Source organism: Oncorhynchus gorbuscha, linkage group LG13, assembly GCF_021184085.1.
Source record: "Oncorhynchus gorbuscha isolate QuinsamMale2020 ecotype Even-year linkage group LG13, OgorEven_v1.0, whole genome shotgun sequence".
Classification (NCBI taxonomy): domain Eukaryota; kingdom Metazoa; phylum Chordata; class Actinopteri; order Salmoniformes; family Salmonidae; genus Oncorhynchus; species Oncorhynchus gorbuscha.
The window spans coordinates 57,843,981-57,858,495 of NC_060185.1; the positions used below are offsets into that span (position 1 = coordinate 57,843,981).

The 14,515-nt window shown below is 42.6% G+C and overlaps 1 protein-coding gene and 1 long non-coding RNA gene across 3 annotated transcripts in view; one reads left to right on the forward strand and one right to left on the reverse strand.

Moving 5' to 3' along the window:
- Nucleotides 1-427: 427 nt before the first annotated feature.
- On the reverse strand, nt 428-3,357 carry LOC123993795. Its single transcript, XR_006831521.1, has 3 exons — nt 3,268-3,357; nt 2,515-2,807; nt 428-479 (listed from the first exon to the last, which is right to left on the reverse strand). It is a non-coding gene; the product is annotated as an uncharacterized LOC123993795 (long non-coding RNA).
- Nucleotides 3,358-5,766: 2,409 nt separating this feature from the next.
- The window catches only part of LOC123993192 (AF4/FMR2 family member 2-like), a 185,552-nt gene continuing 176,803 nt past the window's right edge, over nt 5,767-14,515 (forward strand). For both annotated transcript variants that reach the window (XM_046295072.1, XM_046295073.1), the window contains exon 1: nt 5,767-5,998. In XM_046295072.1, coding sequence (XP_046151028.1) covers nt 5,946-5,998 — 53 coding nt within the window. In that variant the 5' untranslated portion in view covers nt 5,767-5,945. The remainder of the gene's footprint in view (nt 5,999-14,515) is intronic.

Here is a 14,515-nt window from a genome sequence, read left to right on the forward strand (position 1 = left end):
ACACACATACTCTTTCATGTCTTTTTCTTTATTTCTACTATTTTCAACATTGTGATTTCTACTATTTTTTACATTGTTATTAATAAAATGTTCTACATTTCTACTATTTTCACACATGTTCTACAACGTAGAATAATAGTGAAGACATCAAACTATGAAATAGCACATATGGAATCATGTACTAACCAAAAAAAAACGAATCTAAAAATATTTTAGATGTTATATTCTTCAAAGTTACCACCCTCTCAACTAGCTTCACCTGGAATGCTTGTCCAACAGTCTTGAAGGAGTTTCGACATATGCTTAGCACTTGTTGGCTGCTTTTCCTCCACTCTGCGGTCCAACTCACCCCAAACCATCGCAAAGGGGTTGAGGTTGGGTGATTGTGGAGGCCAGGTCATCTGACGCAGCACTCCATTACTCTCCTTCTCGGTCAAATAGCCCTTGCACAGCCTGGAGGTGTGTTTTGGGTCATTGTCCTGTTGAATAAAGAAAATGTTATTCCCACTAAGCGCAAACCAGATGAGGTGGCGTATTGCTGCAGAATGCTGAGGTAGCCATGCTGGTTAAGTGTGCCTTGAATTCTAAATAAATCACAGACAACGTCACCAGCAAAGTAACCCCACACCATCACACCTCCTCCTCCATGCTTCACGGTGGAACCACACATGTAGAGATCATCTGTTCACCTACTCTGCGTCTCATGAAGACACAGTGGTTGGAACCAAAAATCTCCGGTCTAATGTCCATTGCACATGTCCATTGCTCATGTTTCTTGGCACAAGCAAATCTCTTCATCTTATTGGTGTTCTTTCCCCAACTTTTGACTGGTACTGTATATTCTAGTGGAAGAAGAAGAGGACCAATGCGCAGCGTGGTATGTATCCATAATATAATTTAACGAGACTGAATACAAAATACAAAAGAACAAGAGAATCAAAATCAAAACCGAAACAGTCCCGAATGGTGCAAACACGGAAACGGAAAATAATCACCCACAACTCAAGGGTGAAAACAGGCTACCTACATATGGTTCTCAATCAGGGACAACGATAGATAGCTGTCTCTGATTGCGAACCATACCAGGCCAAACACAGAAATCCCAAATCACAGAAAAGAGAACATAGACTGCCCATCCCAACTCACGCCCTGACCATACCAAAACAAATACAAAACAAAGGAACTAAGGTCAGAACGGGACAGTACCCCCCCCCCCCCCAAAGGTGCGGACTCCGGCCACAAAACCTGAACCTATAGCACAGTAGTGGAGAGGGTAGTAAGTTTTAAGTTCCTCGGCATACACATCACAGACAAACTGAATTGGTCCACTCACACAGACAGCATCGTGAAAAAGGTGCAGCAGCGCCTCTTCAACCTCAGGAGGCTGAAGAAATTTGGCTTGTCACCAAAAGCACTCACAAACTTCTACAGATGCACAATCGAGAGCATCCTGGCGGGCTGTATCACCGCCTGGTACGGCAACTGCTCCGCCCACAACCGTAAGGCTCTCCAGAGGGTAGTGAGGTCTGCACAACGCATCACCGGGGGCAAACTACCTGCCCTCCAGGACACCTACACCACCCGTTGTTACAGGAAGGACATAAAGATCATCAAGGACAACAACCACCCGAGCCACTGCCTGTTCACCCCACTATCATCCAGAAGGCGAGGTCAGTACAGGTGCATCAAAGCTGGGACCGAGAGACTGAAAAACAGCTTCTATCTCAAGGCCATCAGACTTTTGAACAGCCACCACTAACATTGAGTGGCTGCTGCCAACACACTGACACTGACTCAACTCCAGCCACTTTAATAATGGGAATTGATGGGAAATGATGTAAAATATATCACTAGCCACTTTAAACAATGCTACCTAATATAATGTTACATACCCTACATTATTCATCTCATATGCATACGTATATACTGTACTCTATATCATCGACTGCATCCTTATGTAATACATGTATCACTAGCCACTTTAACTATGCCACTTTGTTTTCATACTCATCTCATATGTATATACTGTACTCAATACCATCTACTGTATCTTGCCTATGCTGCTCTGTACCATCACTCATTCATATATCTTCATATACACATTCTTTATCCCCTTACACTGTGTATAAGACAGTAGTTTTGGAATTGTTAGTTAGATTACTTGTTGGTTATTACTGCATTGTCGGAACTAGAAGCACAAGCATTTCGCTACACTCGTATTAACATCTGCTAACCATGTGTATGTGACAAATACAATTTGATTTGATTTGATTTGATTTGGTGCCATGTACCCCGGACCCAGGAGACGCACTGGAGACCAGATGAGCTGAGCCGGCTTCATGGCAACTGGCTCGATGCCCACTCTAGCCCGGCCGATACGAGGCGCTGCTATGTAACGCTCCGGGCTATGCCTGCGCACCGGGGACGCCGTGCGCCTCACGGCATAACATGGCCCGGTCCACCTCTCTCCACGGTAAGCACGGGGAGTTGGCTCAGGTCTCCTACCTGACTTACATTTTTGGGTCTGCCTCTCGTCTCTGTTGCACTGCCGTGCCAACTCCTCAAAATGCCGCCGCTCTGCTTTGGCTGCCTCCAGCTCTTCCCTGGGGCGGCGATAATCCCCAGCCTGTGCCCAGGGTCCCTTGCTGTCCAGAATCTCCAGGAGTCTTGAGATTTCTGCCACTGCCCGTTACCACGCTGCTTGGTCCTTGGTTGGTGGGTGATTTTGTAACGGCTGTTGTTGGTGGTGGAAGAAGAGGAGATCCAATGCGCAGCGTTGTATGTATCCATAATATAATTTAATGAGACTGAATACAAAAGACAAAAGAGCAAGAGAATCAAAATGAAAACCGAAGCAGAACAAGAGAATGGTGCAAATACGGAAACAGAAAATAATCACCCACAACTCAAGGGTGAAAACAGGCTACCTAAGTATGGTTCTCAATCAGGGACAACGTTAGACAGCTGCCTCTGATTGTGAACCTTACCAGACCAAACACAGAAATCCCAAATCATAGAAAAAAAACATAGACTGCCCACCCCAACTCACACCCTGACCATACTAAAACAAAGACAAAACAAAGGAACTAAGGTCAGAACGTGACATCTAGCTACATTGTGTATGCACAATGTGTACGCTCAGTACACACTGTGTATGCACAATATATTCTATTGCAGTGTATGCACTTTACAATCTACAAACTGCAAAGTGTATGTTAATTAGTGGTGAGACAAGGCAGGTTGTGTAAGAAAGAAAAGCATTCCCACCATGAAGGTTCAGATAAGGATTTGGGAACGGTGTTCTCCTTTTCTCCCATCTGTCTGTGCAGCCCTGTGTTTCCCTGCAGCCGGTTTATGGGTCAACAACGCAAATGCAGTGTGGGGGCCTGGGAAGCACTGGGAGGCACCCAGAGCATGACGCAGAGCAGTGCTGGCATCTACCCCAGACTACCCCAAACAAAGACCCAACCAGAGAGACAGAAACTCTCACAGGCCCTTTCCCACCATGGCTTAGTCTATTGCCATCACAAAATACCAAAAACACCCCTAAAAATGCATGACAAACAAAGCACAGATACAGATTATTAGTGCATATCATGTTTCCCTATGCTGTTTAGTATATTTTGTATTATTTAGCATGTCCTTCCGTAAGTTGGTTGATTTTGGGGGGGGTAAAATCGAGTACTATAGTGAATTGGCTGCGTAGTTAAATAAACATTAAGTGATGATAAAGGAGATGTCTGCTTCTCTGAAAGGTAACATTCCCCATGTGTAGCATGGTGGGCTGTGCACCTGAGCACCCTGGCATAAGAATCAACACTATTATGGCCCCCATCTCTCTTCCTCTCCTCTGCTTTACCACTGTCCATACAGAACAGGCAATAAAACAAACACTACTTGTTTCAATTTGGGCCATTTTTTTTAACCTTTATTTAACCAGGCAAGTCAGTTAAGAACATATTCTTATTCTCAATGACGGCCTGGGAACAGTGGGTTAACTGCCTGTTCAGGGGCAGAATGACAGATTTGTACCTTGTCAGCTCAGGGGTTTGAACTCGCAACCTTCCGGTTACTAGTCCAACGCTCTAACTACTAGGCTACAGATGACTCCCAGAGTGTGTTTGACCAAAACATAGGTCCCTTTACTGCTGCAACCTAGTCTCAGAGCATTTGATATGATTCTGTAATTAAATTTGGGATACTCCATTTAGTATGATATGTTACAGTTTGTATGGTTTGTATTAATTTGGGGATGTCCATCACCCATTTTATATGATATGTTATGAATTACAATTCATATTATATGTTACAAATTCTGGCTAGGTGGAAAACGTTAGCTATCTGGCTAATGTTAGCTAGGCTAGGGGTTAGGGGTTAGTTTAGGGTTAAGTTTAGGAGTTAGGCTAAAGGTTTAAGGTTGGGGTTATGGGAAGGATTAAGGTTAGGGGAAGGGTTAGCTAAAAGGGTTACGGTTAGGGTTAGCATTAGCTAACATGCTAAGTAGTTGCAAAGTCGTTTAAAAGTAATAAGTAGTTGATAAGATAAAATGCTAATGTTGTCCATGATGAGATTTGAACTCACAGCCTTAAGGTTCCTAAACATTTGCATTATACACCCATCCACCCCAAGTCTTATGTAACCATACTAAATGTAACATATCATACTAATTTGAGTGTCCCTGATTCACTTTTCTATGTTACATCTAGTCTATGAGACCAGGCTGCTGACTATTCTGGCAGTGACATTAATATCAACTTGGAGGTATATGCCATAAATTAGAACAGACTCCCAGGCTCTATATGTGAGGATGAGAGATGTATTGTAATAACGCATTGCATTACCAACCTTTTCCACGGCATGGTAGCTAGGAAAATCACAAAACAGTAGGCTAGACATAGGCTAGATGTAGGCTAGACGTGTCTGTTTTGATGTTGCATACACTCCTTCTCCATATTACAGGACCCAGTCGTCCAGTTCTATATGCTGTTAATGGAAGGACACATAGTGCTGATGTTTTTAATGTTTCCATCATGGCTTCCTCACTACAGTATTCATCAATTTACAGAGCTGTTTCCTCCACTGCCTTACTGCCATGCCCCCTGTCTGTTCCCACATGGCCTATGCAGCTAGCACTGCCAAATAACTTATATCATACCTATTTTCATTGTTATGATTACACCTGAGATTGATGAAAGCAATTGGCTCAATAAAAATATGAAATGCTATCACACGTCTCGAACATATCACCATTTACTGTGAAACTCCATGATATATAGCACCTCTGTGTGAGGCTGTAGGGCCCAATGGGTCACAGTGTTGTCAACAACACCCATTTACAAAGTCAATATGGGTCATAGACACTAAACACAACTCCCGAACTTGCCCTAGTCAGTAGTAAAATGATCTTCAGTAAACAACTATTGTGAATAATGCTAATGCATGGTAATGCACAATTATCACACCCACTGCTTGATAATGCATAATGTAATCATCATTTCTAAAGGGGTTATAACTTTATTATAACCTGTATAAAATAGTGTTTGTTTTCCCCATTGGTCTATTTACTTTTTTTAACTATTTTTTTTTTACATCTGAAGTTTTTTAACAGCTGACTTTGACAACTAAAATGGGTGGGGCAAATATAATTTCAGCTAATTGGAAATGATCAACCGAATACCTCAATTTGGTGTACCCGGGCTTCGAGTAGCCGCATCTGCCTGTCAAGCTCCGCCTTCTGTTCACTGTGGAGACGCGAGGCAGGCAGGGGAGGCAGTCGCGTTTTCTTGGCTGTGTGTGTACTGTATGTCAGTTCGCCAGCTAGACCACGGTACAGTACAGTACATCTAGTTACAGTTAGCAGATCCACATAGAATTTATGTATGTAGACTGACGCATACGTTGAGCAGGCACCGGTTCCTTCCTGAATCAGACAACTGGGACCAACCATGGACCTATTCGAGTTTGACTTCTTTAGGGACTGGGAACTGGAGCAACAGTGGTACGTACAAGTGTATATATTTTTTTATTTCCGTTATGTTTAACGTCTTTGTTCGATGCTGGGAACTGAACATCAATGCGCCTGGTATTTGGCGTTGGGCTCCAGGAATGCTCGCATTCCTTCTCTGAACGTATTAAAGTGAGAGATGACTGTTATGAATTATTTTACAGTCCTCTTCGTGTCTGCGCAGTACCTCTATTGTCATATTGTGCGTTGTAGGACAAGTAGTGGTAGAAAGTGTTCGGTGCGCACTCACATCTATGCACCTAATGCCTCCTCATGAATGGGGGAAGTTCGCCCTTTGCTGGTTTTGCGCTCCATATAGTACTGTATGTCTGTATGTCAGTTTCAAATGTATCGGGATCATTTGATTCGCAATTGCATAGTTTTTACCTGAACATGGGTTTCATAGGGTTTTATAGAGGTCGCCAATGTAGCTGCTGTGGATAAATTGCATGACAACTGAATCAAATGCCCTTGTCTGTCTTATTATTGTTTGTAAATATCCCGGCTATTTGTCAGATAATTTACTCTAACACACATTTTAGGTATTTGTGTAGGCCTATTGTAAAGTTTGTAATAGATTTTATGGATCAAATTGATTGTGGTTTAGGATGGTTTAGGATTAATCAATTAAGTAATTACCTGAACATATTCTTACACTTCAGTTTCCTGCCAGTATGTACATTGTCTAGTATGTGCATTATTATATATATATTTTTGACCTATTGCAATAATAATATTTCTAACCATATGATGCTTTAATTTCAAATGTGTGTGCTACTAATGTTTGTACACTGTCATTTGGATGCCATTGACTCCCAAAAGATGGGGGTGTTCTATTCATTGTCAGAAGTAGCACCAGCGCATGGTGAGACAGTAGGAGGATTTTACCCCCCCCCCCCACAAATTTTAGTTGTTTTACCTACTCCATCCATCCATTCATTCATTCATCCCTCCTCTTAGTTCTCCTCTCCCCACTCCCTCACACAATAGTTAAAACCACAGAATAATTCATACATTCAGCATCAATTGTTTTATCTTCTCATCTTAGATTCATGTACTAGGCCTACTCTAGCTGATGAAGTGCTACTGTGCATTTAGACTGTTGAATCCCCACACCATCGGGGCTTGCTAATCACGTTTGTTTCCATTGCTGCTTTGCTCATTGGATGCTGCGATACTTATTACATTAGTTGATTTTTGAAACACCTCTTTGGTTGAGTTGTTTCCATTCAGATGCATTCGATTCAGATCATGTCTCTTCATTTCCCCTCTGTCTCTGAGAGTGATAGACTGGAATGGAACGTCTTAGCTGTACACAAAGTGCTAATTACAACTTTCCACCAAAATACCCTTTCTTGCAATATCATATCCCCTAGGCTGTTTCACAAAATGATTGAGTGATTGAGAATCTTTCATGCTGCTGTAGTTGGTTTATAATGGTTGGTGGGATCTGGAGGTATACGTTGGGCGTGCTCAATGTGACCACAGTAACATGATCTATTAAATAACCAGATCACACCTTAGGCCTACCTGCAAGAGTTAAAATCATTTGATGGAGGCTACCTTGGTATTACGTAATTCAGCTTGAAGGACAGGCATGAATGAGATATGTTTGTTTACATATATATACAGCAAATAGGAAATAGAAAAAGGCTGCACATGTCTTCCTTGCACATATCATCAAGTATGATCTCTCACAGAGTGTAGATTATTTCCATTGATTGATGCCTGCCATTACTATACTGCTTTGGCTTCTGAAATAGTTTTTTTCTTTCCGCTTCACAACTAGAACGTGTGATAGTGATGTGAAATTATGTCCACCTCTTAAGCCAAGGGCAATATCCCAACACGGATATTGATTTTAATTTGATTACTCTCATGCTGGTTTAGGTAGAGCAAGTGTTGGGTATAATCAAGTCAAATTCAGTCAGTTCCACGGTGAGAAGGAGTCAGTGAGGTGGGAAATGAGCTCCAGAGAGAGAGAGAGAGAGGGCGAGAGAGAGAGCAGGGTGTACAGAGGGAGTGACGGGCTGAGAGTGCCACCACACAACACTACACCACACCAACAGTAGTGAGAAAAGATGAGGCTGGGTGCTGGGGATATGTGGAGGGCTAGGGCCGGTGGTGTAGTTGTACTTCGCTCCAATCAGCCAGTCATATATTATGGCCTCAGCACCAGTAATAGCAGTTAAACCTCATTTGATGAAGGTCATGGTCCTCCCCTTCTTTCCATAGTGGTTTCTCGTCACTCAAGGGGGAATTAGCAGGTAGACGGGGAATTGATGCCTGTGTGTGGGTATATATGCCTGGACTAGTGTACTGTACACTGTGATGCTTCACTCTGTTGGCATTGTGAGGAAAAATTAGAAGTCATTAAAGTAACACCTCCAAATAATGTGTGCTAAAGCCTGTTTTATGGACATCCACACCTTGGAATGGGTTTAACTCAGCCCTTTAAATAAGGCCTAGCTATTTATTGTCACTTTCTCTTTTAATTTTTCGAGCTACATTATGTCTTGACTGATCCCCAGGGATTACCCTATGGCTCCAGTGTTTTTCTCGTGAAATAGTCATTTTCCCTTTTACTTGTACTTCTCAGCAGGGATTGCTGTCCAAATAATCCGTTTTTATTTGGCTGGAAATGTGTAAAGCCTCGCAGCGTTGCCGGACGGTGAAAATAGAAAAAGAGTCTCTTTGAGGCTATGTGGGTATTGGATATGTAAAGTGATACTGGCAAGGTCCCTGCCTGGTGAACCAGGATGGAAGGAAAAATAAAATCTTAAATCTACTTCTACTGATATTCTCACCAAAGGGGCCCAAGAGCTCTGTAATTCTGAACCGACGTGTCTGGGGGATTAAACTATGCTGCTATGGCGGCAATATCAATGGATAAAGAAAACGCTTCTGAATTAAATAGTATAAAGACTTATTAAGATGGTTCAACGGACCATCATAATTATTAGATAAAAATACAGCTCACTGTAGTGTAATTCAGACCTTTGAGCAAATACATACATTAGAAGTGGATGTGAGGTGTACAGTATGATGACTATTATGTGTGGACATAATGAGTGTCTTATTGCTGTAATATAAGATAGTGCCCATAGAGCAGTGGTTGTTGTATGAAACACTGGGCTTTCTGTGGATGTATATAACCCGGTCTCGGTTCGCCATTTATATTTTTTCAGTTTGGTCAAAATCTGTTTTCAGAATTTCTCCACACTTTTGTAAGCTGTGCCTTGCAGTCCCTTTTCTGCAGTTTTAGTCACAGGGATTTTGTTTTCTCAAGGTCTCCAGCAGACCCACCACATTCCGCCCTGGTGCGCAGACCACAGCTGGGGGGGGCACATATAAAGTGCACCCGAGGAGCCTCTCTCAATGCCAATCTCATTTGTGCCCGGCGTGAAGAGACGGCCATGCCAGGCAGCCTGGTGGCATCTCCCTGCCCGTCCACCTCCTTTACGCTCCGTCACCGTGACACGGGTGCAGGCTCGCAGTGGTTGGCATCCTGGCTCTGCCTGATGAGTCCGCTGCCTCGAGGACTCGCTCTGCCATCTGCCAATGAGCAGCGAGTGCTGTGGAATGATAAAGCAGAGACTTTCAGTGATCATGCGCTTTGGAGACTAAAGGTGAGGGTATCGTGGCCCTTCTGCCCTCCGGTCCAGTGTGCAATTAACAAGTTCATCTGGAGCAGCTCTTCCTGTCAGACCTGGGAGACCTCACCTCACTAATATCCAACTGGCCTCGGCCAATAGCTGGACTGAATCTGGCAGAGGGGAGAGACCGGGGACGGGGGGGAAATATTTGATATGTGTCTCAATCAAAGGATTTCTCTTTTGTCATTGGCTGGGTGTAAATAGCCTGTGGTGGTGTTGGAAATGGTATATTTCTGTGATGGAGAGAGAAAAGTATTGAAGATACTGTAAGTACAAAACAGTAGAGGAGGAATTGTATACAAATAATTATCCTTGACTGTCTAGTAGCCTGTCTAGTGTGATGTCAGCGGTTGAGAGTACCCTTATGGCGCCTACTACAGAACTATAGGATCAGAAATCCCCCCCCCCCCCACACACACACTTCCTCCCTCCTATGTGCACCCCTGCATCGTACAATCAGAAAGCATATGCCTACCTTTGTCATCACACCTGTCTGTCACAGTCTATCAGGCCTTACTCTGTCCTCCACTAGTTCCTCAGTACAGTGTTGGAGGGGAGGAGAGGGCATTCCCTAAGGCTCAGGCAAATAAGACCCCGACGTCCAGTCCTTCACTACCAGCTATCCCGATCCATATAAGATCCTGAATTTCTGGCAGGCACACTTCCTAGCACCCGCTACAGTTCATAACTCTGCACTAATTAGTGCACTAATTAATAAGGACTGTAGTGATGGCAAAATTGAGGTAAATGGGAATTAAACAGGCTTGGCCAAGCAGGCTTGACACTGTTCTCACACCACCATGTGAGCAGAGAGGAAAGGCTGGTGTGAATGTGGATGTGGAAGAGACCATGTGAAGGGGGAAGAAGAGTCAAGACTCTATGCACGCTTGAATGGACAGACTGGTTTTTAAATATTCGGTACACTTGTGGAGAATCTACCCTCCTTCTAATCTGTTACAATGTTGTAATACTTAGTTCATCGTCATGTTACATTCTATGAACTGTGTTCTTCTTGGATAAGGACTATGTAGCTTATTACATCAAGCCCTGCTTAGGGGAAAGCTCTATCAACTCTGGGAATTGAGTTTTATTGAATTCCAGCTGATAGGACTTGAGTGAACATTTGAGTGCCTTCTATGCACTAGCTGTTCTTTGGGGAGAAATGCTGCTTTATTATGTGCTGTATTTTCCCTGTTTGCATCGGCTTTTGATGTCCCCGTGGACTCTCACATATTTAGTTGTTATTAAGCCTCTACCACCAAAATGGAGAACATTTGAACAGTTCTCAGAACAGTAAGTGTTAGAGAAGTTAAAGAGGTTCATTAGAGCAAAGCAGTAATGAAACTAACAGCTCAGACATTTTCTCTCATCAGCCGCCAAGGTTGCATTAACTTGGTGGAATAAACCCACTTCTGAGATAACCATTCAAACGATAATTGAATTAAACAAGCAAAAAAATACTTGCCCGGTGAAAATAATTGAAATCTACAAGCAAATAAATTTGAGCACGGGTCCTCGTCAAGGCTGCCGTGTTGTATCGTCACCTGATTGGTCGGGCTATAGCTTGAGTACCTCCGAGTTAATAGCATGCCTTACTGCCACTGAGCAATTTACTTTCCAACTTCAAAGGTCAGTGCCTCCATTGAAAGCAGTGTATGACAAATAAGATGATTCAGTGGAGCCAGGCGAGGAACGGTCGAGATCTTTTTCTCTCTCATGGTAAATCAGTTTGTTTTAGGATGACCTTTTGTGATTGGTCCAGTGTAAGCCAAAGGAAATTGCAAATTCTTTCAAGAGAACATACTATTCATGGCCATTTGGAATAAGCAAAGGTATTTGTCTCTTCTGCCAGAGAACTGAGCTTGTTGTGACATTATTTCACTGTTTGCTTTGTGAAGCCGTTCTGAATAGGCTCGGAATTGACATGCTGGATAAGTGACTGACCAACATTGTACAATGTAATGGGCTGTATAGAACACAGGTTTACTAATAGTGTATGTCAACTCCCTCTAGGCTTTATCATCACACAGCTGCTTTGCTTTTATAAGGTGCAACACAATAAGGTACAATATAATATTATGAATCTAGTCCAGTTTATGATCGTAGAGTATTCACACATACTGAATGCAAGTAACTTCCTCCCCCCATCCTCCTCATCACTGTAGAAAAAGGGAGAGGTAGCTAGTGGAATATATTTGCAGGCCCACCTCTCCACTCCGGCAGAGAGCACAAAGGAAGCCTGGTGTCTGGCTGCCTGTGAATGAATCACACCTTGTTTGTTTGGGGAGACAGACAGAGGAGCAGTGAGAACTGCTAAAGCTCTGCACACCAAACACCTTGGCAGCAGGAGACACATCACCAGGCTTTTCACTTTTACCCAGGCCCTTCAAATCATCCTTTATTTACCTAGTGCTCAGACTGTCATAATTATAATTATGTGTACCATTTTACCAAGGTGTATAATTTGTGTTCCCTTTTGTCAGTGCTACTATTCAGTACCAATGCTATTCATTCTCTGTTCAGGTACGGTTTATTCAGTGTTGTAAATGCAATTGTGTGTTACACAGTACTTTCAATATTCCCCATGCACCGCAAAAATCTGATGGTGCAAAAGGTACGTGAGGATGACTGGGGGGTGGTCCGGAGGCAGAGAATTTGGAATTTTTCAAACACCTGAAACAGCTTTTTCCCTGCTATCTAGAGCCCAAATCAATATGCGTAATTCTATGTATTTGTATGCATATCGAAGCATACTGTGCCTCTTGAGCTGTCTGCATCCTCTTGACTGAATATGCTTTTTTTGCATCTCTGCTAAAATCTGGGTAAAAGATTGAAAGAAATGTGAGTCTTATTCAGTGCATTTAGTTATGGCTTGCTTTTCTGAACTCTACCAACCTTGCCAGCAGGTATGCCAGGTATGATAGTTAGAACAGCTAGCTACTCTAACTTGATTGATAGCCTGAAATGGCTTCTTGGCAGCTAGTTATTAGGATGGGAGATTGGGAACCTATCTGGGCTATCTAAACATTATTTATGGTTTTTTTACAGGACAAATTTTAGGGGGCACGTAACCTTATGACGCCTCTGCCCCTGTGCATTGTTGTTGTATTATGCCAGAGTACATTGCACTCAGCACACACATAAAAGCAGTGAGGAGAAAAGCAGATGTACCTATTTGCTGTCACTAGGCTAGTGTGTGTGACAGGGGAGGCTGCTGTGTGACATTACTGTCATCTTCAGAGCAGCCCAGTGCAGTGCAGACCAGGGAAATGACAGTCCCAGTGGCTTTTACTGTCTGATAAAGATCACTCCACAATGCACATCTGCCTTACCAGAAAAAATAGACAAGGGAAGAATAACATCCAAAATGACTTGAATAGAGAGCTATCTGCTCTTTTAAAGTCCCTGTGTTGTTAAGTGTGGTGAGCAACAAAAGGAATAGCATGGGGAGGAACAGGCTGCTGTTATCTGTAGAGGAGATACAGTAACCTGGTGATTGGGACATTTTGATGGGAGCCACTCTGAGTAGGTTGAGGTTTGAGACTGAGACTCACTTAAAACAAATGCAATGGGGGAGTATACAAACCATAGGGCACAAAACACAATGCATTTCTGCTTTTGTCATTATGTAAAATATGAAATAACTTATTGCACTCAATTGGTATTTGAAATTGTAATAAGTAATTTGTAATAAGTCATTTGCCTGTTACGAGATTAACACAATGTATTCTGCTTCAAAACATTTTAAATGCCTACTCGTTGGATTATCTTGGGAATTAAATATAATGTTTTTTTCCACACAATTTGGGACAATAGATTTTATGGATATTACTATGCCGTTAAACATAAGCTATCAAAGTAGACTTCTAATACTTTTGTCATTCATATTAGTCCTCTGTTATTAGCTCATTGCCAGATGAAACACTTTTCTCTGGATAATGTCTTGTAGCTTTTATGCTCTTTTGGGAGTTATTTTCCTAATATCACAGTGGAGAGAATGGGGATCTGGGTAAAACCCCAATTAAGTCAGGCAGTTTGTTTAGTTTAGTAACACCCCTCGCCACACTAAAAACCCCAAAGAAAACACATCTCATGCTGGAAAGACTTAGGTGATTCTACAAGGTTAGTTGCTGGAGGAGAATACAACTATACTCTGGAGTTTTCACATAGCTTCCCCTTTGATAAAGTATTTCCAATTGCCCTTGAATTTAATCAGTGTGATAAATTCAGCAAAATGGAGCTATTGCTTTTGCCATTATAGATCCCGGTGCTTCAGAGCTGTCAGACCTGGAATAGCGCGTGCAATACGTGAGATATTCATAGAATCGTCTGTTATTTCTCTCAAACTTCAAACGCTGTGTTCCTTTGTGTCGGTATAGTTAGCAGCCGTCGCTGCCACACATTCACTCCAAGGTGGAGAAATGTCACAGGCTGCCATGGTTTTGTAATACATATTCATGCATAAATAAACAGCAGTGAATCACAGCCGAGCCTCTTTATAATGGAAGTGTTTGTGACACATCCATTGTTGTCATGAACCGAAATACGAAATAAACACGGAAGAATATAAGCCAAAGCCTTCATTGACATGCAGCGCTCGAGGCAGGTGATGCTGGTCTTTTACGACACATAGCCTAATCTTCTGAGCTTCCCATTGCATTTTCTTCTTCTCCTCTGTTGTCCCCTCAAGCGTTACAGACGCATGCAAGTTGACACAGCATGCGAAGTGTGTGCGAAGTGTGTGTGGACCTCCCAGACCACTAACGTTATCATCAAGGCTAATGTTTCAGCCATGCCTCAGTGAAGGAGACAGATGAACTTTTGATACTGTGGGGGGCCTATAGCAGTGGCTGGT